Source organism: Phyllostomus hastatus, unplaced genomic scaffold, assembly GCF_019186645.2.
Source record: "Phyllostomus hastatus isolate PE091 unplaced genomic scaffold, TTU_PhHast_1.1 phas_contig_287, whole genome shotgun sequence".
NCBI classification, from domain to species: domain Eukaryota; kingdom Metazoa; phylum Chordata; class Mammalia; order Chiroptera; family Phyllostomidae; genus Phyllostomus; species Phyllostomus hastatus.
In genome coordinates, this window is record NW_025333834.1 from 367,219 (window position 1) to 393,537 (window position 26,319).

Here is a 26,319-nt window from a genome sequence, read left to right on the forward strand (position 1 = left end):
TATCCCCAGGTGGTAATCTTCTCTCAGTGTCCCAGGAGGTTGGCTGTTTTTCCCAAAAGCCAGGATGGGCCTTATTGTAGTCTGAAACAAAAGCTTTAACATACACATTATTTGCTAGACTCCTAACTTTTTACCTTAGGCTAAAATTTTCCAAGCCTTGAGTCCCCTATCAGGTCCAAGCCCCTCAAGCAGGATAGCAGGGCCTTGGCCATCAGGGCAGTACAGCAGCTGCTCTATGCTGCAGCCAGAGGGGCACTTTTGGTCCCAGTGACCACTGTGAACTCTGTCCTCACACAGCAGACCTCCATCTGTCCTCTGGAGGACCACTTGACCCCTGACAATGGGTCAGCACCATCCTTTGGTCAGTAGTGAGGCCATGTATTGAGTCAGAGGGAAGGAGGGAAGAGTCAGGGACCCTGAGGCAGACTGTAGTCCCCTGGGGAGCCATCAGAGCAGGTGGGTGGGACGAGCCAGGGCTGGGCTACAGATGGTGGGCAGGACAGCCTGTGCCCACACCACACACTGGTGGGGTGGCGAGAGCTGCCCCTGGGATGGGAGGACCACAGGACTTGGGGAGAAGCCATCCCCATGGAAGCAGAATGTGTGATGGCTGGGTTCCCTCACCATCTTCTGGGTCCTGATGGCTGCCTCACCCCACCCCTGCTCACCCACATGAGGTGACCTTGACCATGTATGGACTCCCCCAGGCCCCTTGAGACAGAAATCACCCAGAAAAAAAGGAACTCCAAGAAGCAAGCCATGCCACTGGTTTCAATCCTGTTCTTAGTCTTTGTGGGGCCAGGGGGCGGGGCAAGTCTCACCTCAGGGCCCAGGCACCAACTCTTGGACTCAGGGGCTGGGCACAGAGCACAGCCACAAGGAGCTCCAGAAGATGGGGTCAAATGGGCAGGGCAGGGGCACCGCCTCCACTGTCCTTGCTCTGGGTGAGTGGGGTCCCTCCAGAGCAGGGCAGAGGGAGGGAGGTGGGGGAAGCAGAACCAGCTACAGGAGCTGAGGGAAGATCAGGCTCTGGGGCCCCAAAGAGCCTCAGGAGCAGGTGAGGCAGTAGGAAATGCAGATGGTATCAGGCCATGACCCCACCTGAGCTGAGGAGCCAGGGAAGCATTTCTCACCCACAGAGCTGGATGTTCCAGAGGTTGACAGAGGCCACTGGGCTATGGGCCATGGCCTGAGAGCCATGAAGAGCTAGAGGTCGGAGTCAGGGTTGCATGTGGCCGGTGGGCAGGGTGGAGTCTGGGCTGGAGGCTTCCTGGCCAAGCTGCTTCAGGGTGGATAGTGGGTCTCAGCCCAGGAGACAGGAAGGTGGCTGGCTCAGCTCAGGGAGTAAAAGTACCCCAGGTGGCCCAAGGGTCTGGTGCAGGACAATGGGCAGAGTCACAGGGGGAGGCCAGGGGCCCTGGGATGAGGGGAGCAGGGGACAGGGGCACAAGAGGAGGGGTGTTCACAGGATCAGTGAAGAGCCCCACAGCTGGTGGACAAGGAACAGGAACCAGGGCTCTGGGACAAGACTGCTGGTCACAGGGCAACTTACCTGCAACTAGAAGGAGCAAAGGTCCAGGGAGTTCCCAGGAGTGGGAGGGACAGAGACAGTGAGCTCCTCTGGGAGGGCCCAATGCAGGGCAGCAGCTGTGTGGGACAGAGCCAGCTGGAGAGAGGGTGGACAGAGCCCAGTGCCTGAAAGAAGAGGGTGAGGCCAGGAATGGAGCTGAATGGGGTTGAGGGCTGTGGGACTGGCAGGAAGCCCAGAGGGAGATGTGGGGGGAATGTGGCAGCCTGAATGGGCCTCGCAGACTATGGAAAACTGGATCCTAGAGCAGGAGGGGCAAGGGGCTACTTAGTCCAGCAGGCTAGGGTCAAAGGGCAAGACAACTGCAGCTGAGAGGAGGAAGCTAGCAGAACAGGAGGGCAGGGAGCTGCCCCGGGAACTCCTGGGATGCTAGCAGAGATATGAGGATGAGCAGGGGCAGGTGGGGAGGCAGGAGGGTAGAGAGCTGCCCCTGGAGTTCTGAGGGTGCTAGCAGAGCTATGCAGGTGAGCAGGATGCGGAATGCAGTGTAGAAGGGTTAGGGAGCTCCCCTAGGAGCTCCTGGGAGAGATGGCAGAGCTGTGCAGGTGATCAGGGGCAGGTGGGGAGGCAGGAGGGTAGGGAGCTGTCCCTGGAGCTCTGGGGGTGCTAGCAGATCTATGCAGGTGAGCAGGAGGCAGGAGGGAGGGTAGGGGTGCAGGGAGCTGTCCCTGGAGCTCTGGGGGTACTCATAGAGCTATGCAGGTGAGCAGGAGGCAGGAGGGAGGGTAGGGGTGCAGGGAGCTGTCCCTGGAGCCCTGGAGGTGCTAGCAGAGATATGAGGATGAGCAGGAGGAAGGAGGGAGGGTAGGGGTTCAGGGAGCTGCCCCTGAAGCTCTGGGGAAGGTGGCAGAGCTATGTGGGTGAGCAGGAGGCAGGTGGGGAGGCAAGAGGGTAGGGATCTGTCCCTGCAGCTCTGGGGGTGCTTGCAGAGCAATGTGGGTGAGCAGGAGGCAGGTGGGGAGGCAAGAGAGTAGGGATCTGTCCCTGCAGCTCTGGGGGTGCTAGCAGAGCTATGTGGGTGAGCAGGAGGCAGGTGGGGGAGGCAAGAGGGTAGGGATCTGTCCCTGCAGCTCTGGGGGTGCTTGCAGAGCAATGTGGGTGAGCAGGAGGCAGGTGGGGAGGCAAGAGGGTAGGGATTTGTCCCTGGAGCTCTGGGGGTGCTTGCAGAGCTATGTGGATAAGCAGGAGGCAGGAGGGAGGGTAGGGGTGCAGGGAGCTGTCCCTGGAGCCCTGGAGGTGCTAGCAGAGATATGAGGATGAGCAGGAGGAAGGAGGGAGGGTAGGGGTTCAGGAGCTGCCCCTGAAGCTCTGGGGAAGGTGGCAGAGCTATGTGGGTGAGCAGGAGGCAGGTGGGGAGGCAAGAGGGTAGGGATCTGTCCCTGCAGCTCTGGGGGTGCTTGCAGAGCAATGTGGGTGAGCAGGAGACAGGTGGGGAGGCAAGAGAGTAGGGATCTGTCCCTGCAGCTCTGGGGGTGCTAGCAGAGCTATGTGGGTGAGCAGGAGGCAGGTGGGGAGGCAAGAGGGTAGGGATCTGTCCCTGCAGCTCTGGGGGTGCTTGCAGAGCAATGTGGGTGAGCAGGAGGCAGGTGGGGAGGCAAGAGGGTAGGGATTTGTCCCTGGAGCTCTGGGGGTGCTTGCAGAGCTATGTGGATAAGCAGGAGGCAGGAGGGAGGGTAGGGGTGCAGGGAGCTGTCCCTGGAGCCCTGGAGGTGCTAGCAGAGATATGAGGATGAGCAGGAGGAAGGAGGGAGGGTAGGGGTTCAGGGAGCTGCCCCTGAAGCTCTGGGGAAGGTGGCAGAGCTATGTGGGTGAGCAGGAGGCAGGTGGGGAGGCAAGAGGGTAGGTATCTGTCCCTGCAGCTCTGGGGGTGCTTGCAGAGCAATGTGGGTGAGCAGGAGGCAGGTGGGGAGGCAAGAGGGTAGGGATCTGTCCCTGCAGCTCTGGGGGTGCTAGCAGAGCTATGTGGGTGAGCAGGAGGCAGGTGGAGAGGCAAGAGGGTAGGGATCTGTCCCTGCAGCTCTGGGGGTGCTTGCAGAGCAATGTGGGTGAGCAGGAGGCAGGTGGGGAGGCAAGAGGGTAGGGATTTGTCCCTGGAGCTCTGGGGGTGCTTGCAGAGCTATGTGGATAAGCAGGAGGCAGGAGGGAGGGTAGGGGTGCAGGGAGCTGTCCCTGGAGCTCTGGGGAAGCTGTCAGAGATATGAGGGTGAGCAGGGGTGGTGGGGAGACAGAAGGGCAAGGAGCTGTCCCTGGAGTTCTGGGGGTGCTAGCAGAGCTATGCAGGTAAACAGGAGGAAGGAGGGAGGGTAAGAATGCAGGGAGCTGCCCCTGGAGCTCTGGGGCTGCTAGCAGATCTATGCAGGTCAGCAGGATGCAGGATGGAGGATAGAAGGGCAGGGAGCTCCCCTAGGAGCTCCTGGGAGAAATGACATAGGTATGTAGGTGAGCAGGAGCAGGTGGGGTGGCAGGAGGGTTGGAAGCTGCCCCTGGAGCTCTGGGGGGGATGGAAGAGCTCTGCAGGTGAGCAGAGGGCAGGAAGACAGGTTACTGCCCTAGAACTTCAGAGGGAGCTGGCATAACTATGCAGGTGATCAGGGGATAGCTCCGAGGACAGGGAGCTGGCCCGGGAGCTCCAGAATAATCTTGCAGAGCCATACTGGTGAGCAAGGGGCAGGTTGAGGGGAAGAACAGTGCAGGAATATGCACCTGGTGCTCTAGGGGAGCTGGCAGAGCTATTCAGGTGAGCCGGAGGCAAATGGAAGGCAGGAATATAGGGAGCTGACCCTGGAGTTGGGAAAGCAGCGGCCCCTGGACAAGGGGAGCTGGGGCCTGAGCAGTCAGAACTGGACCTCACCTGAGCAGAGGCAAGAGACTGATGGACAAGGGGCTCTGAGCTCCTGTGAGGGTCCAGGGAGAGGGACAGGGGCAGAGAGGGCTTTGGGGGAGCAGTGGGAGGAGGGGAGCCTGCAAGGCAGTAAGAGGGAGCAGCCCCAGGGCCGGGAGCTCTGGGCAGCAGGTAGAGCATATCCCAGTGAGCTGGGAGGAGGGGAGGGGCAGTGGGCAGCCCCAGAGCTCTGGGGGACCAGGGCAGGGCCTAGAGCTAAAAGGAGCCCTGGAGGATGTGGAAGCTGAGCTGGGAGGGAGCAGAGACAGCCCCAGGGGACAGGTGAGCCTGGTGGACAGCAAGTTGGGGTGGCAAGGGGACCCTGGACAGGAAAGTCTCCGATAGCAAGGAACAAGGAGCAAGGAGGCCCTTGAGGAGACCACATTGGTCTCAGTTCTTGAACCCAGAGGCACCAGTCCTGCTGCAGGGAGCTGGGAAGATGTCGGGTGGCACAAGGCCCCGGTCTCTTCAGAGGAACGTAGGAGGGCCCATTCAGGGCCCAAGCCAGGGCTTCCATCCTGGAATGGGGTTGAGGACAGATAGGGGGCCTTGGGGCAGAGCTCTGGGGCCGAGCTGATGGGATCAGAGTTGGGGGACAGGCCTGGCCATGGGGTGGGAGTACACCCTGGCCACTCTGGGGCCTGGGTCACTGGTGCCATGCAGGAGAGGGGTGTCAAGGCCAGTACCAGGCTCCTGGCCATGTTGAGAAGTTGGCTGAGCTCAGGAAGGACCAGGACTGAGCAAGAGCTGGGTGGCCAAGGACATGTGTGAGCTCAGGAAGCCACAAGGACCCGGGGAGAAGCTGATGGTTCTAGGGGCACAGACATAGTATCTGGGGCTGGAGGACCACAGGAGTGAGCCAGGGGCTCCTGTGGACAGGGCATGGAGAGGGTCCAGGGTGGGGATGGGGACCAGGGTGGCACGTTGGCTACTCAGCTCTCCCAGAGAGGCAGGTGGCCTGCATGACAGGGGCTCTGGCCACAGGGCTGGCAGCAGAGCACAGGCACCAAGAAGGGGACTGCACACCCAGGACAGGGCCTGGCAGGTGGCAGGGCAGTTGGCACAAGGGACGAACCCAGGGGAGCCAGCCAGAAACGGGAGCCACAGGTCAGGGCTCCGAGGGTCTCTCTGGGAACGAAGGGGTTGAGAGCTCAGGGGCCTCGGAAGACTTGTGTCCAGGCGGTCATGAAGCACTGCCTGAGCTTGTGAGCCCAGTTCCCGTAGTCACAGAGACACGAGGCCTGGATGGCAGAGACCCACATGGGTGGCTGCACCATCGGCCTCAGGAACTGGGCTGGTGGGTGTCCCAGGCCTGGGCCCCTGACAGTCTGCCCAGTCTTCCCAGCTGAGGCCTTGGCAGTCACATGACTTTCTCTCTTGCAGCCAGCACCACGGCCCCGAAGGTCTTTCCACTGTCTTCCTGTGAGGCCACATCTGGCTCCACAATCTCCCTGGGCTGCCTGGTCTCTGGCTACTTCCCTGAGCCGGTGACTGTGTCCTGGAACTCAGGCTCCCTGACCAGCGGCGTGCACACCTTCCCCTCCGTCCTGCAGTCCTCTGGGCTCTACTCTCTGAGCAGCATGGTGACAGCGCCTGCCAGCAGCTCATCCAGCCAGACGTACACCTGCAACGTAGTCCACCCGGCCAGCAACACCAAGTTGGACAAGACTGGTGAGCACTCAGGCACCAGGGGACATCCACTAGGAGACAGGCCTGGGCAGCCTCCTGCCTGGACAGACCACAGAGCAGGAGTGGCTTCCCCGGCCTAGAGCAATTGGGGGAGGCACTGACAGTCTCCCCATCCTGAAGGCCCACCAAGCCCAGGGAGAGGTCCTCTGGGCATTTCCACCAGGCCCAGGGTGGGCACAGGCTGGACACCCTTACCCTAGCCTCAGGGACCCTGGAGAAGGATGCTGGTCTCACACCTGCCCAGCTCTGGCTCTAACCTAAGACCACCCCCAAGGCTTAGTAACTACACCCAGGCCCCAGTAACTGTCAGTGTGTTCTCTCTACAGTGCCCCCCGGACCTAATGGAACACCTGCGCCCACATGCCCACGTGAGTTAGCCATGTCAAGGAGGTGGCCCAAGCCCAGGTGTGGCTCATGGGGGGAATGAGTGTCCAAGGGAGGCCCATCTAGATACTGACCTCTGTCCACTGTGTCTTTTACACCAGCTGTTGAAACCCCAGGAGGGCCCTCAGTCTTCATCTTTCCCCCGAAAACCAAGGACGTCCTCATGATCTCCCGAACACCCGAGGTCACATGTATGGTGGTGGACGTGTCCCCAGAGGACCTCGAAGTAGAGTTCACCTGGTATGTGAATGGTGAAAAGAAGAGCGTGGATAAGGCGAAGGCACAGCATCAGCAGTTCAACAGCACCTACCGAGTGGTCAAGGCCTTCCCAATCGCACACCAGGACTGGCTGACTGGCAAGACATTCAAGTGCAAGGTCAACAGTCAGTCCCTCCCATCACCCATTGAGAGGACCATCTCCAAGACCAAAGGTGGGGACAGCAGACAGGGGAAGGGTGGGCCCTGGGGGGCCAGCCCCCTACCTGGGAGTGACCGTCTGTGCTGACCCCCTCCCACAGGAACAGCCCGGGAACCCCAGGTGTACCCCCTGGCCCCACACACGGACGAGCTGTCCAAGAACACCATCAGTGTGACCTGCCTGGTCAAAGACTTCTTCCCAGCGGACATCAGTGTGGAGTGGCAGAGCAATGGGAAGCCGGAGCCAGAGGCCAAGTACATCACAACCCCGCCGATGAAGGACAACGATGGGTCCTTCTTCCTGTACAGCAAGCTCTCGGTGGACAAAGCCAGGTGGACGCAGGGACAGGTCTTCACATGTGCGGTCATGCATGAGGCTCTGCACAATCACTACACCCAGAAGCCCATCTCCCAGACTCCGGGTAAATGAGCAACGTGCCCGGCGCCCAGCGACCCCACCCCATGTACATGCCCCAGGCTCAGCATTAAATAAAGCACCCAGCGCTGCCCTGGGACCCTGCCACACTGTCACGGTTCTTTCTGAGGCAGAGCCCAGGCTGGGCTCTGCGGCTGGTTGTGACCATGAAGGGGAACCGGGTGGTCCCACGCGGGTGGGACCCAAGCCTCCAAGTCTGCAGTCACTGGAGAGAAGGGATGTGGCTTTGTCAACAGAGGCCACTCCTCCAGCCTTCTCCCCAGCCAGCAACTACTCTGGGCTGGAGGAGTGGACAGGGGACAGGAGAAACCCCTCTGGAGCCCCTCTGGCACAGGAGGGCCCAGTAGTCCCCACTTCTGTAAGAGCCCCAGCTGTGGGACCTCACTGTCCCTCTCTCCAGGGTTTCCTGTCCACTGCCTCTCTCCCAGGTTCTGTAAGGTGGCTCTGTAAGGTGGCTCTGTGCCCAGACAGGAGGAGGTCTGGCCCGTGGTGTGGGGACAGTCCCTGTCTTGCCCTGGAGAACAGGTCTCCCAACCTCCCTCTGGCTAGGGGGCTCAGCCCAGCCTTGCTCCGCCTGGGGTCAGGCCTGCCTACTCAGGAGGACACTCACCCTATTACCCCAAAGGGGCAGAAACAGGCACCCTGGAGCCCAAGGGCAGGGACTATCCAAATGCCCACATGGAGGCTGAGCCCAGACCTACCGAAAAAAAAAAACAGTTACTCCCACTGACCAGAGCCAGCTCACATGCCCACTTTCCCACACACATGCACTTACATACAAGCACACACATGCACGTGCACACACAGGCTTTACTCTGGGGCCTCCTATCAGGCACACTACACAGGCCCAGGCCACAGAACATAGCAGATCCTTACCCATACCATGGACACCAGCCCGATCCCACTGCCTCCAACACCCCAGGGCCCACTCAGAGCTCACACACACACTGACCAGCTCAGACACCACCCTCCCTGCTCGGTGTGCAGAAATCCTCCCCACCACACCCAGACTTGCCCTCAGGCCCACCTGCCTGTCTCAGTACTCCCAACATTGACCTAGCGCTGGCCCTTCTTAGGGCAGGGGTCCCTCCCACCCTCTGCCCCCTGTGGGGAAGACAGAGGACTGCGGGACTGCAGAGCAGACTGGACTGCAAGGTCAGCCCACCTCGTCTGCACAAGGCCCAGTGGGGGCTGCAGAGAAGAGAGGGGCAACCCCTGGGCCAGGTGGAGATCTGGGGCCTGAGGTGGAGGATGGGGAAGCTGGGTACCACTGGCCCAGCCTGGGAGACCCCCACTCTGTCACAGAGGGAATCCCTAGGCCCCACCAGCCCCAGGTCAGCCTCCCATGGCCACCAGCACTGACCTCCCCCTCCCTGTCCAGGGATACTCCTGGATGAGAGTTGTGCAGAGGCCCAGGACGGAGAGCTGGACGGGCTGTGGACCACCATCTCCATCTTCATCACCCTCTTCCTGCTCAGTGTGTGCTACAGCGCCACGGTCACCCTTTTCAAGGTGGGCCTTCCGTCCCCATATCGACCCCACGCTGTCCCAACATTGTCCCCACGTTGCTTCTATGCCACCCCCATGTTGTCCCCCTGCTGTCTGCATGCTGTCCACACACTGTCCCCACACTGTCCCCATGTTGTCCCCACACTGTCCCCACACTGACCCCACACTGTCCCCACCCCATCCCCACACTGTTCCCACACTGTCCCCACACTGTCCCCACATTGTCCCCACATTGTCCCCATATTGTCCCCACACTGTCCCCACACTATCCCCACACTGTTCCCACACTGTCCCCACACTGACCCCACACTGTCCCCACACTGTCCCCACACTGTCCCCACATTGTCCCCATGATGTCCCCACACAGTCCCCACCCCATCCCCACACTGTCCCCACACTGTCCCCACATTGTCCCCATGATGTCCCCACACTGTCCCCACACTGTCCCCACATTGTCCCCATGATGTCCCCACACAGTCCCCACCCCATCCCCACACTGTCCCCACACTGTCCCCACACTGTCCCCACATTGTCCCCACACTGTTCCCACACTGTCCCCACACTGTCCCCACTCTGTCCCCACACTGACCCCACTCTGTCCCCACACTGACCCCACTCTGTCCCCATTCTGTCCCCACACGGTCCTCATGCTGTCTCCACGCCATCACCTCATTGTTCCCGTGTTGTTTCCATGCTCCCCCATGTTGTTCACATGTCCCCAGGTTGTCCCCATAGTCACATGTTGTTCCTATATTGTCCCCACACCATCCCCATGTTGTTCCCGTGTTGTTTCCATGTCCTCCCTAAGCACCCCCTGCAATGTCCCCATGTTGTTCTCATGTGGTCCCCACCCTGCCCCTATGCCATGACCACACTGTCTGCATACCCACCATGCTGCCCCCACATTGTCCCCACACGGACACTCACAGTTCCTCCCTGTTCCCATGCCATCCCCACTTGGTCCTCCCCAGCCCTGTGGAGGCTGATGAGAGGTCCTGGGCACTCACTCCCTGCAGGTGAAGTGGATTTTCTCTTCGGTGGTGGAGCTGAAGCGGACCATCGTCCCTGATTATAGGAACATGATCGGACAGGGGGCTTAGCACCAGCCCTCCTGGGAAGGCATCCAGAACTTCCCCTGACTGGTACAGGACCTGGGTCTGCTGGTTCATGCTGCTCAACCTGCTGCCCAGGCCTGCTCCTCCACCCTCTGACCTTGCTGACCTTTGACCTCACCACCTTCTGGCCCCATGGCCACCCTGGGACTGTGCTTCTGCCATCTGGCATCACAGCCATCCTAGGCTGCATCCTGCCGTGACCCACCCCCTAGGAGAACCAGGTGGACAGCAGGTTCTGCCCTCAACCTGAGCTGATGGACATCTGCTGGCCCCTGCACAGCAGTCCCCAAGACACTGCCAGGGGTCATGCGGACACCAAGAGCATCAGTACGGGACATTCTCACCCCAGGATGGCCCTGCCTGGGGTCAGCACCCAAGTCCACCTGGAGGAGGTGGGGGCCCTGTGTTCCTGGCACCCATTGGGTGGGGTCCAAATGCTGAAGTCCTGGAAGGGTCCTGAATGCCCACCAGGGGAGCTTTGAGATGGGCCCTAGTGGTCACCTAGATGGCTACCACCAGAGGAGACCCTCAGAGACGGGCCTGGGCTGGGCTGCGGCAGGGGCCCAGGGGTGCAGGGAAGTACCACCCAGGGAGAGGTGAGTGTCTACCTACAACCATCCTGGGGAGGAGGCTGGTGGCCAGTTCCCCAAGCAGGTGAGACACAGCCTAGTCAGTGGACAGAAGAGGTCAAGGGACCTGGGCATTGGGGTGCAGAGCGGCAGGAAAGCAGGAAAGTGGGGGCAGAGGATGTGAGTTCTGCCCCCTCTGCCCTTCCCAGGGCCTCTCCCTGCTCCAGTGGGGGAGAGTCATGAGAACCCAGAGTACTTAGAGCAGAGCATTCCCCCTGTCTTAGGGAGCCAGCAGGGTGGGCTGGGCAGAGGTCCAGATCTCCAATAAGAACCAAGTCATCTCACCTAGACAGGAAAGAGGGAGATGTAGACCCCATGAGTATAGGGGATGTGCAGAGAGAGATTACTCAAAGGAAACTCCACATTGTAGCTTGGGTTGCTTTTTATTTTCTTTTTTATTTTCTGGATCCCATTAGTTTTCTTTACTGTTCTTTTTATGACAATAAAACATCCTAAAAATTCCATAACTCACCTGAGTTTTCTGGTGTTTGCACAACTCACAAAACCCACAACCTGGCCGAGTCATGCATCCCCCCCACCCACTCTCCCTGAACCAGAACCTGCCAACCCTCCATCTCTTCCTGCCCTTGGCTTCCCAGCTTCCTCTGGGCTGCCAGCCAGTGAGGAAGGTGGCCCCAAAACATGGGGGAACCAGAGCTGCACAAGCACCTGCGGCTGGAAGCAGGCCAACTGTGACAAGAACCAGGGCACACATGTTGTGTGTGTCAGTCAGCACAGACCAGGGGCTGAAACAGGGGACATAGATTCTGTCCCCATCCTGGAGCTGGAGGTCCCAGGGCAGGTGTCACAGGGATAGCCCTCAGAGTCCTTTCTCCTGGCCATGTGGACAGCTACCTCTCTTTTTCCTCACATAGCCAGCCTTCTGTGTGTCCTTGCACCAATCTCCTCCTCTTATCAGGACACCAGTCAGACTGGATTAGGACCCACCCTATTGACCTCAGGTTAACTTATCACCTCTCCAAAAACCCTGTTTCCAAATCCAATCACATGCTGAGGTACAGGGGTTAGGACATCAACATGTGAATGCGGGGACACATTTCACCCCACACAAGAGAGTGGGTGTCAGGAACAGGGATCAGGTGGGAGGGGCAGCGAAGACCAGGCCAGGAGGGCTGCCTGTCATAGGGTCCACAGACCCAGGCAGCAAGGTGTCATTAGGGGAGAGCCCCGAGACCTGAATTTGACTCAGGTTTGCACAGGAGAGACAGACAATTCCTGGGAGGGTGGGGCCAGGGTGCTCCAGGAAGGGTGAAGAAGGTGGTCCAGGTAGGAGCCACAGACTGATGATGGCCAGCGGGCCAGCAATGATGGAGTGAGGGATGTCCTTCTCAGAGATGGGGCGAGGCCCATCTTCCTGTTCAGGCCCTTGGGCTGTGGAGATGCAGCCCTCGGGGCCAAGGAAGTGCTCAGCTGTCAGCCCTGCTCAGTAAAAGCTCCGAGACAGGAGGGTGGGCATGCCCACTGTTGTACTGGGACAGACACAGACCAACATGGCCTGGGGTGGGCTCCAGCATGGGGGACATTTAGGAAGGGTCTCTGCCAGAACAGCCCGGGAGGCCCAAGGCCATCGGGAAGTACCACTCCAGCTAGGGGCATCTTTGCTCCATTGGCAGCTGGATCACCCACAGGAGTCAGTGGCATGGCCAGCAGGGGTCCAGTAACATATCTGGCCCACCAGATCCCAGCCAGGTAGGCTGGGGGTCTCCATGACTATCATCAGGACTCCAGATGATAGTACTTAGGGTCACCCCACCACCTCCATCTCTTGCACCCAACCCAGTGCCCTCCACCTCCCTTTCCCCAGGCCCTGCCCCTTCACTTCCATCACTGGGAACAAGGCAGGCACCTCCAGCCAGCCCACCCCTCCCTCAGGATCATATACACACCACTGACCCAGTGGTCTCCTGCTGAACAGGAGACTCTGGCTTGGACTACAGCCTTAGTCCCGCCAGCAGGAGCATCCTCAGGGACTGGACCCCAACCCCGAGGCTCCCACTCATGACCTCCCAGCAACATTGCACACGGGGCCCCAAACCTCTCCTAATGACCACCTGTGCTTGAGTTCCCACAGCTGTGCCTGTGTGAGCCCTGAGGCCCCTCCTCACCAGGTGCAGCCCACAGCCCTGAGCACCAGCTCCGACATGCACACCTCTGTTTTACACACTCACATACAGGTGCTTTCACACACACAGAGGCCTTCCCATCACACACACACTCAAGTACCCACCCCTGGAGTCCATCAGGGTGACTCATTGCTCAGCATTTGCTCACATTCCCTCCCCACAGGGGCTCCGCAGAACACACCACACTCCCTTCCCACACTTATTGGGCTTCCACAGCAAGACGCTCATGCATCTCTATCCCCAGGAGCCCACAGCTCCTCTGGCTTGTCCCATCCCCATGGCTCCAGCAGATGCCATGGTGAAAGTGCAGCAGGGCCTGCTGGCATGGGACCAGTACCCACGGGGGCTTGGTGGGGGAGGGGTAGCGTGGGCCAGGCATCAATACGATTTGGGGTTCTGTGACCCCACTACCTTGCCATGTACTCCAATAAAAATTCCAACTGGGCTGTGTGTGTGTGTGTGTGTGTATCTGTCTGTCTGCTTTTGAGATGCATTTACAGATTGGACAATTCTGAAGAGTAAGAGAAAATGATGGGAGGGTCAGGGAGACTCTCACTGCTAATGTTAGCATTTGCACAAAACATCATTGCAAAAGCATGTTGCCCCTGCAAAGACTACCAGACCCACACACGGGGGCCTCGGAAACAGCTCGACTATTTGCAGGAACTTGGTGCACAGTGAGTGCGGCCAGGTCGGGCAGTGCACCAGTGGGAAAGCCAGGACGTTGGAGGGACAACTGAACCCTGACCGCTGCTTCACACTCTGTTATGGGTATGTGGTGTAAGCCATACAGAAGGACCATTTCCATCTGGATGCCACCCAAAGCCAACACAAACTGGACCAGCCAGGCTGGGGGAGCTGGAGACAGCCTCAGTCTGGTTGACTCATTTGGAAATAGGATCTTTGCAAATAACATTAGGTTAAGGGTCTTGAGGTCCTTCTAAATTTTGCATGGGTCTCAAGTCCAGTGACTGGTGACTTTAGAAGAGGACATGACACAGAGAGACATGTGGGGCAGGAAGCCACGAGAAGACGGAAGCAGAGATTGGAGTGATGTCAGTAGCTTCCAGATGCTCTCTGAAGCCTTTGGAGGGAGCTCGGCCCTGCTCACAGCTTGGTGTCACATGGCTGCCGTCCAGAATGGGAGGGAATGAGTTCCTGCAGTTTTACACCCCCACACTTGTGGCACTTTGCTACAGGAGCCACAGGACACTCCTACAGATGCTAACAGGGTTCTTCAATTGTTGAAGGCACAAGCCTGAGGGTGAAAAGCTGAAGAATTTTACCACATAGAAATCAAGAATTTTTCTAAAATTGCCCTGCATGCATAGCTAAGTTGGTGAGAGTGTCTCCACAATATGCCGAGGTTGCGGTTCGATCCCCCTTCACAGCACATACAGGAATCAATCAATGACCACATAAATAATGGGAACAACAAATCAATGCCTGTGTGTCTCTCTCTCCCCCTCCCTCTTTCTCTAAAATCAATCGATGACTACATAAGAATTTCTGTTACATGAGGCCATGATAAGCAACATGAAGAGATAGGGATTAATTAGTAAAAGTCATTGCAAATGTGAAGCCAACTAGGAACTGGCATTGGGAATGACCACCTTGCAGAGTTCCAAGAGGTCACCAGGAACACCTTTAGGAAAGACGGTAAGGACAAAGACAAGTAGGTGCGGATGGCTCCCGAGTGTCGGAGGAGATAGATAGTCAAGCTCCTGACTAATGGGAGCATTTAAATTAGAACAGGACACACTACTTTCCAAAGATCAGAGTGAGACACCCTCACGGGGCAGGTAGGGACCATGTGCAGGGCTTTCCTGGGGTGGAGTGAGCGGGTGTCCGGGAGCCTGGGGTGGTTCAGTCAGTCCCAGGACAGAGATGGGTCCAGGCCCACCCCAGGGAACAGGTGCTATGTGGAGGAACCAGAGCATTCACAGGCCTGTCTTTGGGGCCACTACCACAGCCAGCAAAAGGGTCATCGGTTCTCACTGTCCAGGAGAACTCTGGGACCTGGCCCCCATCCCCGGGGTCAGAGACACTGAGTCCCCAGCTAAGTCTGAGGGGTCTGAAAGCTGCTGGTATCCTGTGCATAAGGGTCTGAGAAACACTTGTAGTCTGGTCCCTCCAAGCAGCCCATTGGTCCCTGCTCTCCCCCACCCAGGCCCTGCCTCTGGGGTCTGGCCTCAGAATGGGGTTTCAAACTGCTTGGGCTCAAAGCCCACTCCTCTTGTGCTCTCTGTCCAGGCTCTGTCTAACCTCCTGCTAGTCCCCACATCCCTGCTTACTTGTCACTTTCTAACCAAGTGGGAACCTGTTCTGGGCCCACCTTACCCAGGTCATTAAGGAGCACAAAGCCTCAGATGGCCCTGTCCAGGCTCCCAGCTCCAGGCTTTGCCACATCCTCCAGCACTGAGGGCTCCTGCAGACACTGAGCAACACCTCCTACCTGGGACAGCACACAAACCCACACTCACACACATGCACACATGCATGCCCATGGAGACACATACATATGTGCATTCCTCACAGATGCACACACTCACATATTGCATGCAGCTGAGGCATAGCTTAGATGAAGACTCTGTCCTGTGTCCTGCAGTACAGGACCAACAGGTTGGGGCAATACCAGGGTGGTTGTGGAGGCTGGGGTATGTGCCTGTGAGGTAGGGGGCATTCAGGCCCAGCCCTGGACAGAAGGGACAGGTCAAGGGTGTTTCCTCCAGGTTGGGGCAGGGCCACAGGCCCAGCAAGGAATGGTGCAGCAAGACATGTATACCCAGAGCTGAGCTGACCTGTGGAAGCTGTTCTGCTCCAAGACCAATGGGCCCTGGGGGTGGCCAAGGCTGGAGATGGTGCCCACCTCCCACATGCTTCCCTTCCCTAGCACCAGCTACCCAGCACATTCTGGGGCATAAGGATTGAACCAGCAGGCTGGGTGAGACTGAGGCCCAGGCCCCTCATGCCTGCAGTCCAGGGAGAATGGGAAGGAGGTGCCAGGGTCTGGGGCAGCCAAGGGGAGTCCCTAGACCTGCACATTCCCACATGTGCAGTCTGCATGCCTGGCCCCACCTCACCTGGGCCCACCGTGATACCCAGCTGGGGCTATACCTGCTCTAGCTTGTGGCTTCTCTCAGAATCACAGGTTCTTCAAAGGAACTCTATCTTCCTCACTCTGCCACCCACACAGCATCTGTCTCCAGGGCCAGGAGCAGGGTGTGACAGAGCAGGACCCTCTGCCCCAGCGGTCAGAGGGCTCCAGCTGGGTCCTTCTCTGTGCACCTGGTCAGCCCACCCAACCCTATCTGCCATGCAGCAGTCCTGGGTCTTCCAAGGACACCAGGCCTCACCAAGCCATCTCTACTCTGCCTCCCTGCATGGGGACCTCTGGCCCAAGGTGTCCCAAGTCCAGGGGATGGGGGCCTGATGTCTCATTCTCTAAAACTGTGCACATCTCCTCTGAGCAGCTCACACCAATGAGATGGAATGGCAGGCTCCCATGGCATCGCCCATGTGTGTGGGAGGGTGTCCTTCATGGGGTTCTGGGGAAACACAGGCCTGCCAGACATGTCCACAACATGAAGGCAAGGCATACATCACTGGACTGTTGATGGTAGGCTGGCTGTGTCTACAGGTCAGAGTTGGATACTGTGGGCAACTCTAGGTCATTCCTAGATACCATGTTCCCCATACCCTCAGAAGCCACCTGAAAAAGGGACATGGCACAGTGCCCCCAGGCTTTATGGACTGGAGGGGTTTTTCAGAGCCATCAGCCAACCTCACAGTCACGACAACCTCCCCCAGGTCCCTCCAGCCCTCCCTGGCCATGCCACCAGTTGCGGCCCTGAAGGGGGCCCAGATGCAGGAGGAAGGTGTGGCAGCAAAGGCAAAGGACCCTGGGTGACCTGTGGACTCATACACACACACACACACACACACACAGAGCCAGCTCCATCTGCCATGGACACACACAAAACACAAAGGAGAGCCGCATGTCAGCAGGAGATCCTGCTTCCACATCTGCACACATGACCCACCAGGCCTCCATGCATCAGGCACAAGAGTCAGAGCCTTTTCCTGCCAGATAGCAGCAGTGGGGGGCCTGGTGCCCAGTCCCTCCTCAGGCAGCCAGGTGACCCCAGTGGTTGCTGAAAGCATCTGGGAGAGAGGCCGGAAGTGGGCAGTGGAGGCAGGGCCAAGGTTTGGGGCCCAGAGCCAAAAGCTCCTCAACGAGGACACAGGAGCCTCGCTGAGACAGTCCCTCCATCAACTTCCCAAGAACACAAAAAGAAGGGACCTTCCAGGGCTGCACAGGCCCCGGGGGTTCCCACTCCATTTTTAGTAGACAGCGCTGAGGCACAGCTCTCCTCCCCCCAGCCCCCTAGTCTGGGCTTAAAAATAACTACAATGGTTTCTAATGACTGACCTCTCCTGGGAGCCTATCCATTCAGGGAGCCACAGAGGGTGAGGAAGGGACATGCTGGTTGCCACGCCAACCAAGCATTGACAGAAGATCCCAGCAGTCCAGGTGCTCCAGCTCTGGGGCTGGTCCAGGAAGCCGTCAAGGACAAGCTGCTGGGCTACAGCCAGGAAGCAGACACCTGATTACCCACCCAGCATGGACTGAGCCTCCTGGTCACAGCTGATCTTTTAGCTGTCCCTCCCCTGAACGGAGACACAGAGAAGCAAGAGAAAGACCAAAGCCAACCTGGAGAAGACAAGGAGTAAAGACCCTCAGAGAAAAAAGGGCTCAGCAGAGCCCAAGGCCAAGGGTCAGAAATCACGTGTGGACAGTGAGTTTGGTGTAGATCAGCCAGGAGGACAATCACCAGCTCGAGGAACAGCAGAGAGCTAGCCGTTCCTGTGCTGGATAGCACAGCAGGCTGGCCTGGGGCCACAGCTCCTGGCCTGAGCTGGGCAAGCCTAACAAAGGCTATCTGGACTGAGCTGGGTTGTGCCAACTGTGGCTTCAGTGAACAGCCATCCAAAAGGAGATGAGGTATCTACAGCTCAATTGGGCCAGGATGGTCAATCTTTGCAGCTCTCAGCCATGCTGGCCTTGATGCACTGAGGTAGGCCATGCTGTGCTGAGCTGGGCTGTCTCAGACTGGGCTGGTTTGGATGAACATAGTCAGGCTAGGCTAGGTCATAGTCAGGCTAATCCAATGGAGCACAGGTGAGGTATTCTGCAATGGACTGGCCTAGGTTGGCAGAGCTGAGCTAGACACACCTGAGCTGAATGATGCTGACTTGACCTTGGCTGGAGCCTGCTGAACAGAGCAGGGTGGAGTTGGGGGAAGCTGGGCTTAGCAGAATAGGGTCAAGCTAGAGTAGGCAAGGTGGGTGGAACAGGCTATTTTGGCCTACCTGGGCACAGATGAGCAAGACTGAGCTGTTCTCTGCTGAGCGTGACACCCTGGGTCAAGGCTGAGCTAAGCAGAGCTAGAATGAACTGAAGTGAACTGAACTGGACTGAAACAGGCTGATTTGAGCTAGGCTGAACTGGGCTGAGCTGAGCTGAACTTGAATGAATGGGCTGAACTGAGCTAAAAAGAGAAGGAATGAACTGGGCTGAACTCAGGTTGAGCTGAGCTGAGCTGAGCTGGGGTTGAGCTAAACTGGAATAAACTGGGCTGAATTCAACTGAGGGGCACTGGGCTGAGCTGAGCTAATGTGGGTTGAACTGGGCGGGGGTGATCCGAGGGAAGCTGGGTTGAGCTAAGGTAGGCTATGCTGTGCTGATATGAACTAGGCTGAGCTGGGCTGCACTGAGCAGGAATTAAGAGGGCTGAACTCAACTAAACTGGGCTGACCAGAGCTGAGTTGAGCTGAGCTGAACTCAAGTGAACTTGGCTGAACTGAGCTGGGGTGAAAGGGTCTAAGCTGAGATGAGATGAGCTGAGCTTGATTGGGCTGACCTGGGATGACCTGGGAATAACCTGAGCTGAACTGACCTGAGCTGAGCTGGGCCAGAATAAACTGGGAAGAACTGGGTTGAAGTGGGCTGAGTCGAATGACCTAAGCTGAGCTGAACTTGGCTGAGCTGAACTGAGGTGGGCTAAAGTGGGTTGTACTGGGCTGAGGTGAGCTGAGGGGAGCTGGCTGATCTGGGATGGACTGGGTTGAACTGGGCTGAGCTGAGCTGGGCACAGCTGAGCTACAATGAGCTGGGCTGAAATGGGTTGAACTGGGGTTGGTTGGCTGAGCCGTGGTGAAGTTTGCTCGAAGCTGAGCTGAAGGGGGCTGGCCTGAGCTGAGCTGGGCAGAGCAGAGCTGGACTAAAATAGGTTGAACTGGGCTGAGCTGAGCTAACCTGGGATGAGCTGGGCTGAGCTGGGCAGGGCTGGGCTGCACTGGACTAAGGTGGACTGAACTTGGCTGAGCTGTGCTGAACAGGGTTGAGCTGGGATGCACTTGGTTGAACTGAATGGGCTGAACCTAACTGGGGTGAGCTGACCTGAGTTGGACTCAGTCTGGTCAAGCAGGGTCGTGTTTTCTATGAGTCCCTCTTGTCCTAGCTTAGTTGTGGTAAAATTGAGTTCACCTTCCTGAGAAGGCTGTCCTTGGCTGACAGGTTGAAATGGGCTGAGTAAGAGTAATTTGGTTTAATTTTGTGGACTGATGTAAGATGAGATCAAAGCTGGAAATGATCTATTGCAGGCTCACCTCAATGAGGATGGACCAACGGGGGCTCTCTGGAACTGAGCTGGACTGAAATGGGCTGGGCTGAGCAGGGCTGGTGCACAGAGCTGGTTGGTTTTCCTGGTGCCAGCTGTCCTCGCACAGGGTCACCTAGACCATAAGAGCAGAGTGGAGCGGGGGAAAGAATCTAGAGCAGGGTAGGATGGGCTGAGCTCTAAGGTTCCCAAGCCAGGGGAGGGGCTGGCTGAGTCACCTACTGAAGGAAGACTTCAAGTGGGCTCTGAGGTGCCCCCGTCATCTCCCCATGGAGCCTGAGTTGGACTTCCTTGGAGGTTAGCAGGGAGAGGAGAGCACCAGGGAAGCCTAGCTGGTCAGTGACAAGTGGAGAAAGGGATGCCCACAACTGCAGGGAACAGAGCCTGATGAGCAGCAGGTGCGGTGGGGGAGGGGACACAGTAGTAGTCCTGTATCATGTGGGCCTTGGGACCCCAGGCCTTGATAGGAGGGCTCAGGGTGAGGCCAGAGGGGTCTCTTGCTGGTTCTGGGGGGTCTCGGGCTCCCAGCATCCCAGTGGGCTCTGAGCCTCAGCCTGGAGGATTGGCTTCTCCCTGGGATACCTGAGAGCCCATGTTCTGGCCACTCAAGCTGCAGGTGGGATCCTGACCAAGGGTGTGGACAGAACCAGCTTTCAGTGGGGGCTTAGGGCTCATCAAAGATTGTTTAGGAGGAATGGGTCCCAATTGAGCCTGGGCTGTTGTGTCCACCAGGGCTGGAGCAGGACTCCAGTGCTCTGTCCACGAGGCCACCCTGCCTCTGCCCCCCAGCCCTCCCTTCCAGCTTCACCAGGGCCTCGGGAGTGAATGCCCCAGGTCAGAAGTGAGCTGGCACTGACCTGGTCCTGGTTGCATCCCACAGTCTCCGAACAACTCCCGTCCGTCTTTCCGCTGGTGCCCTGCCACAGCAGCATCAGCACTGGGGACACCTCTGTGACGCTCGGCTGCCTGATCAAGGACTACATCCCGGAGCTCGTGAACGTGACCTGGGACGCAGGGTCCCTGGAACATAGCGTCATGACCCTTCCTGCCACCTTAGACTCGACCTTAGGCCTCTATACCACCGTCAGCCAGGTGACAACTGCCTCAGCTGAGTGGGCCACACAGAAGTTCACCTGCAGCGTGGAGCACGTGGGGGGTGCCCCTGTGAAAAGGATTGTGCATGATAAAGCAGGTAGGCCCAACTGCAGCCAGGGGCCTGCTGTCCGAGGACAAGGGGCATGCTTGGTGGGAGGGGACATCACACCTGGGGTTCCTGGGGCCCTGGGCAGCTGGCAGGTGGGGTTCAGAGGTCAGAAGGACCAACATCAGGCCCACCACCTGTGTCCCCAGTGTGTGCCACCAACGTCACCCAGCCCACTGTGAAGCTGTACCACTCCTCCTGCAACCCCAGCGGCAATACCCAGGCCACCATCCAGCTCCTGTGCCTCATCTCCGACTTCACCCCAGGTGACATCACAGTCACCTGGTTGGTGGATGGGCACTCAGACAAGAACATGTTCCCACACATCAGCCCCGCAAAACAGGAGCGCAACCTGTCCTCCGTCGTCAGCCAGCTCAACATCACCCAGGGCGAGTGGGTATCCCAAAAAACCTACACCTGCCAGGTCTACTATCAAGGCTGCACATTTCAGAAGCATGCCCGCAACTGCCCAGGTACAGTGTCCCCATGCTAACACCACAACCTCAGGGCTGAGAGGGGCCCAGTGTAGCTTAACACAACTCCTCCCTGTTCACCACAGAGTCCGAGCCCCGTGGTGTGAGCGTCTACCTGATCCCGCCCAGCCCCCTTGACCTGTACCTCCACAAGTCGCCCAAGATCACCTGCCTGGTGGTGGACCTGGCCAGCGACGACAGTGTGACCCTGCAGTGGTTCCGGGAGAGCAAGGGCCTCATGGAAGACACCACGTGGAACAGCAAGCTCCAATTCAACATGACCTACACCATCACATCCACCCTGCCAGTGGAGGCTGACGACTGGATCGAGGGCGAGACCTATGAGTGCAGACTGAGCCACCCGCACCTGCCCAAGGACATTGTGCGCACCATCTCCAAGGGCAATGGTCAGCCTCGGGCTGGGGGTGGGGGGTGGGCCCCTGCTGGAGCCTGGGCTGACCCCACACCTGTCCACAGGCAAGCGTGTTGTCCCCGAGGTCTACGTGTTCCTGCCACCTGAGGAGGAGCAGGGGAACAAGGACACGCTCACCCTCACCTGCCTGATCCAGAACTTCTTCCCTGCGGACATCTCGGTGCAGTGGCTGTGCAACGACTCCCTGATTCCAACCGACAAGCAAGCCACCACGTGGCCCCTCAAGGCCAACAGTTCCAGCCGCACCTTCTTTGTCTTCAGCCGCCTGGAGGTCAGCCGAGCGGACTGGGAGAAGAGGAGCCAGTTCACCTGCCGAGTGGTCCACGAGGCTCTGTCAGGCTCTAGGACCCTCGAGAAATCAGTGTCCAAAGCCCCTGGTAATTGACGCCATCCCTCCTGCCTCTCCCAGGGCTCCATCCATCCTGCTGGGAAGGGGAGGGTGCCGGCCAGCCCTTCCACTCAGTGGTGTCAATAAACACTCCAGTGCCTGTGTGGAGCCCTGGGTACCTGTTTTTGGGGGCGGGCATGGCAGGGCAGGGTGTCTGGGCCAGAGGAACAGATGCCAGGAGGGGGCTGGGAGGGGCAGGGCAGAGCTGAGATGTGGATCTGTCCACCGTCCCCATTTGTACCAGGGGCCTCCTCACTACTCCATTGTGAATCCTGCCCACTCAATGGTGTCCTAAACACCAGAGGGTGGTTTTGGTGTAGGGACCATGGAGACCCCACTCAGCCTACAGCTGCTGCCTCTCAGGAGCCCTGAAGACCTTGGCGTCTACCCCAAGCTCCTGCGAGCCCCTCCAGACACAGACAAGCTCCCTAACTCCAAGTCCAGCTGCACACACAGGCCCTTCTGAGTGGAGGCACAAGCTGAGTGAGATGCCCACACACATGGCAACATGTTGGGACCCAGACAGCCCCACTGCCAAAGTCCCTGCCAGCTCCACCTGAGCAGAAGCGGCCAGGGGCAGCCCACAACCCACACAGGGCCAGCCAGCATCAAGCCCCACCACACTCTGACCCTCACTTCACCCCACCCAGATCGACCCCGAGGAAGGGCCTGGCCCTCGCACACATACTCCCATGCCTCCCATGCAGCCGCACCCACCATGGCAGCCCTGCACCCACAAGGGTGCCACCTCCCTCCAACTGCGGTGCCCACGTGGCAGACACATGGCACAGACACTCCCAAGAAGCCTCCCTTGGCCTGCCTTTTGCCCCGGCCACCCCCAAACCCTTGCTCCCCATCACATCTGGGCCACGGGGTAGAAGGATGAGCATGGAAAGACCCCGCGTCTCCAGCTTGGGCCCCAGCAGGCCTCACATTGCTTCTTCCTGTGGCCCCAGCCTCCCCAGTCAAACCCTGCCTGTCAGTTTGCCCACAGATGGACAGACAGACACACACATTGTTGCACAAGGACGCAGACATACCCAGAGGCACACACAGACACACAGGCATAAAGGGACACCTACACAAGTGACATACATGGACACAGACACTGGAACACACAGTCACACATGGATACACACAGACAATCAGGACACACACTGACACATGTGGGCACATATGAAGGAGACACACACACCCAAGACATGGGTCTTCCCACACCCCAGAGCAAGCTCCTGGCCCCATCCCAGGGTCTGGAGGCTGCAGGGATCAGAGCCAGGGTCCAAGTCCACCCCAGGCCCCAAACTCATGTGCACACCCAACCACCCAGACCCACACTCCTTTGTACATGCACCCATACACACAGCCTCCCCAGCACAGCAGCACATGAGCAGTCTATGTGGAAAGCAGCAAATGTTAGCCTACAGTGCAATGCAGCCCAGAGGCACCAGTTGCTGTGCTCCACACAAAGCCTGACACCTGCACATCGGGCCACCTCACTCCTCAGAGTTGGGGACTGAGGGACAGCGCTGGGGACAGTGCTGGCCAAACACAGTGCCACGGGCAGCTGCAGGCTCCCCCCTGGCCAGGCCAGCCTCTTCAATCAATGGCTGTGTCTGGAGCTCAGACCCCTCTTGGGCCTTTGGGAAGCCAACACATGTGCTATTTGGAGGGGTTCCCAGGCCAGCAAGTGAGAATCTGAGCAAGTTCAGGGGGCGGGGGGGGGTAAGTAGAGCAAGTGTTGAGGACAACCTGGACAGGGGGGCAGCAGCAAGGAGAGAAGCTTGATGAGTGGGGTGAGAGAAAATATGGAAGGGTGGGCCTTAGGAGAGGGCAGAGGGCGGAGCTCCCACACGACCACCCTTGGCAAGGCAGGGGTTTGCAATGCCAACCCTGCATGGCTGACTGGCAGCTCTGGGACTAAGGGGGCTGGACAAGGGCTTCCTGGGGCACCCAAGGCTGGGTAAGCCTGACTGGCAGGTGCCCACAGAGGTGGACATCCAAGACCTATGTGCTGGGGAGGCCGAGAGTGAGGAGCTGGATGGGATATGGACCAGCCTCTTCATCTTCGTGGCGCTCTTCCTGCTCAGTGTGACCTATGGTGCCTCAGTCACACTTTTCAAGGTGGGTCACCGCCCCTCTTTCTTGGGTGAAGGTGGGTTGGGAGACCCAGCAAGGCAGACAGAGCCAAGGCAGAGCCCCTCATGCACACCCTCCTCACAGGTGAGGTGGATCTTGGCGGCTGTCCTGCAAGATACACCCCAGAGCACCCACGACTACGTGAACATCATGCAGCCAGAGGTTTGGACCCACAACACCAGTAGCACACAGCCTGGCTGCCTTCCTCCCCGTGTCTGAGCACTGCTGAAGTCACCTACGCTGCCCCAGATGAGAAGGGACCAGACAGACCTCCAAAGGGCCAGAAGCAGGGACTCGAAGACCAGCTAGTGGGGATCCAGATGGTTCCAGCTCAGGCCCCAGGTCCAGGCACCAGTGGGACCTGCCCACCCCAGCCCCACTCTAACCACAAGTCCCAGAGTGGCATCTGTCCCTTCAACAGAGTAGCCTGGGCTGGGCATGTGTGCAGCTGCTCTGAGCTTCTCCAAGGCACCTGGAATCAGGGTCACCCCGTTCTGACTGGACAACCCCTGAAACACAATGAGGCTTGGAGCCCATGGCCTGGCCCACTGCTCAGAACTCAGAACCAAACCGAGCACTCAGCGTCAAGGTCAGACTGATCCAGCCTCCAAGTCCAATACTCAGTGTTCACAGCAAACCAAGGATTAGAGTCCAAGCCCAGCCTGAGGTCTCACTCCCTAGACTTAATCTGCAGCCCCTGGCCCCAGGCCAGAGTGTCTGGCCCTTGTGCCCAGCCCCTGTCCCTCTGCTTGCCCTTCCTGCTCTCCACCTCAACTCTGTCCCTGAAGAATGTGGAGACAGAGAAGCCCTTCTGGGGAGAGGCCCTGACATTGTTGGCAGATGGGGCAGGACCCCAGTGGTGGGAGAAGGAGTCCCACAGGGTGCACACAGTGGCTCGCATGGTCTGGCGGCCCCAGTCCCATCCACTGTGGCTTCATCCCAGCTCTCACTCCTGGGTTGGAAGTTCAGTTTCCTTCCCATTGTGTTTCTTAGTAAAGTTCTTTTTCACAAACCCCATGCCCCTAAGTGTGCATTGGGAGAGATGCATGTGGCCCCATGGGGATGGCCAGACAAGGGACACAGGGCACTTATGGGGCCCTATGGGACCAAGTGGCCAGCTGCTGCCTACACAAGTCCCTTTGACACCCCAGAAAAACCCAGCTTGGTGCCCATCCCACCTGCTCACTGGTCTTTATCCCGGGCTCACTGCCTCTTCCCACACTAACATAGGAGCCACAATCCCAAGCCCTCTGTGTTCAATACAGGAGCCACAGGAACACAGCTGCACATGCACCAGGTGTGGGCCAGTACCAGCCTCCCAGGACCACTGGCCACCCGCCCCAATCTGCCCACCTACCAAGCACACAGACAGGCCAGTCCTTGGCCCCTGTGACCCACCAGCCAGCCTGGACATCCCAGTGAGCTGATCTAGCAACTCCAGCAAGCATGAACCGTGTGGGGCTGGACACCATCACCCTCAAGAAGCAACTTGGTACGCCCCAGAGTCAGGAGCCACAGGCCCCTGGAGATGGCCATGCAGCCAGGAACGGGGCGGGCACAAAGCTGAGCCCTTCTCCCGGATGAAGAGGCGGTTTCCCTGGTTGGACAGACTTGCGAACAGGATCTCTGTGCAGTCCACTGGGGACAGGAGAACACATGAATGCACTGAAGCAGGGCAGGGCTCCTGCTCCCTCACACACAGGGAGTGTGCAGGAACCAAGGAAAAGAGGAAGGTGACCCGTGGGTCCTCAAGCAAGGAAAATCCAAGGAGCCAAGAAGAGGAAGAAAAGCTTTCAATGACTAGGAATTTACAATAAGGAGGAAACCAGGGTTTGCGTCTGAGTGTGCTTTGTGGGTCTCACCCTGTCTGAGGTGTGGAAATGGTAACATCATTCTTCACACATGCACTGACCACATTACCAGTGTGCAAATCCCCAGACCCTTTGGACGGGAGACTCCACTCCTGATGGCCCTTCCCAGAGCCTGGCTCCATGCTACGTGGCATCACAGTACACCGCTGACACAGTCAGGGATGAAAATGAGCTCCTACATCAAGCTTGCCACCTGCCAGAGCACAGACCTTGGCATCCAACCCCCCGTTGGAGTAGAAAGCCCAAGATTGGGCAATTCAAGCTTGTCCAGGGATGCTGAGGGTTGGGGCTAGGGAGAACACTGAAGAGCAGGGGGAGCAGGGGGCTTTTTAGGCTTCAGCC

General features: G+C 58.4%; 3 gene segments (V, D, J or C); all 3 read left to right on the plus strand.

The window, feature by feature from the left end:
• Positions 1-26,319, plus strand: part of LOC123818629 — a 95,797-nt gene that overhangs the window by 62,293 nt on the left and 7,185 nt on the right.
• On the plus strand, positions 793-11,115 carry LOC123818628. The segment is given in 7 exon segments: positions 793-944; positions 5,853-6,140; positions 6,485-6,526; positions 6,644-6,973; positions 7,061-7,381; positions 8,777-8,907; positions 9,921-11,115. Coding segments are annotated over 7 exon segments (1,248 nt in total).
• On the plus strand, positions 19,612-22,065 carry LOC123818627. The segment is given in 5 exon segments: positions 19,612-19,772; positions 20,356-20,667; positions 20,826-21,149; positions 21,236-21,556; positions 21,627-22,065. Coding segments are annotated over 5 exon segments (1,326 nt in total).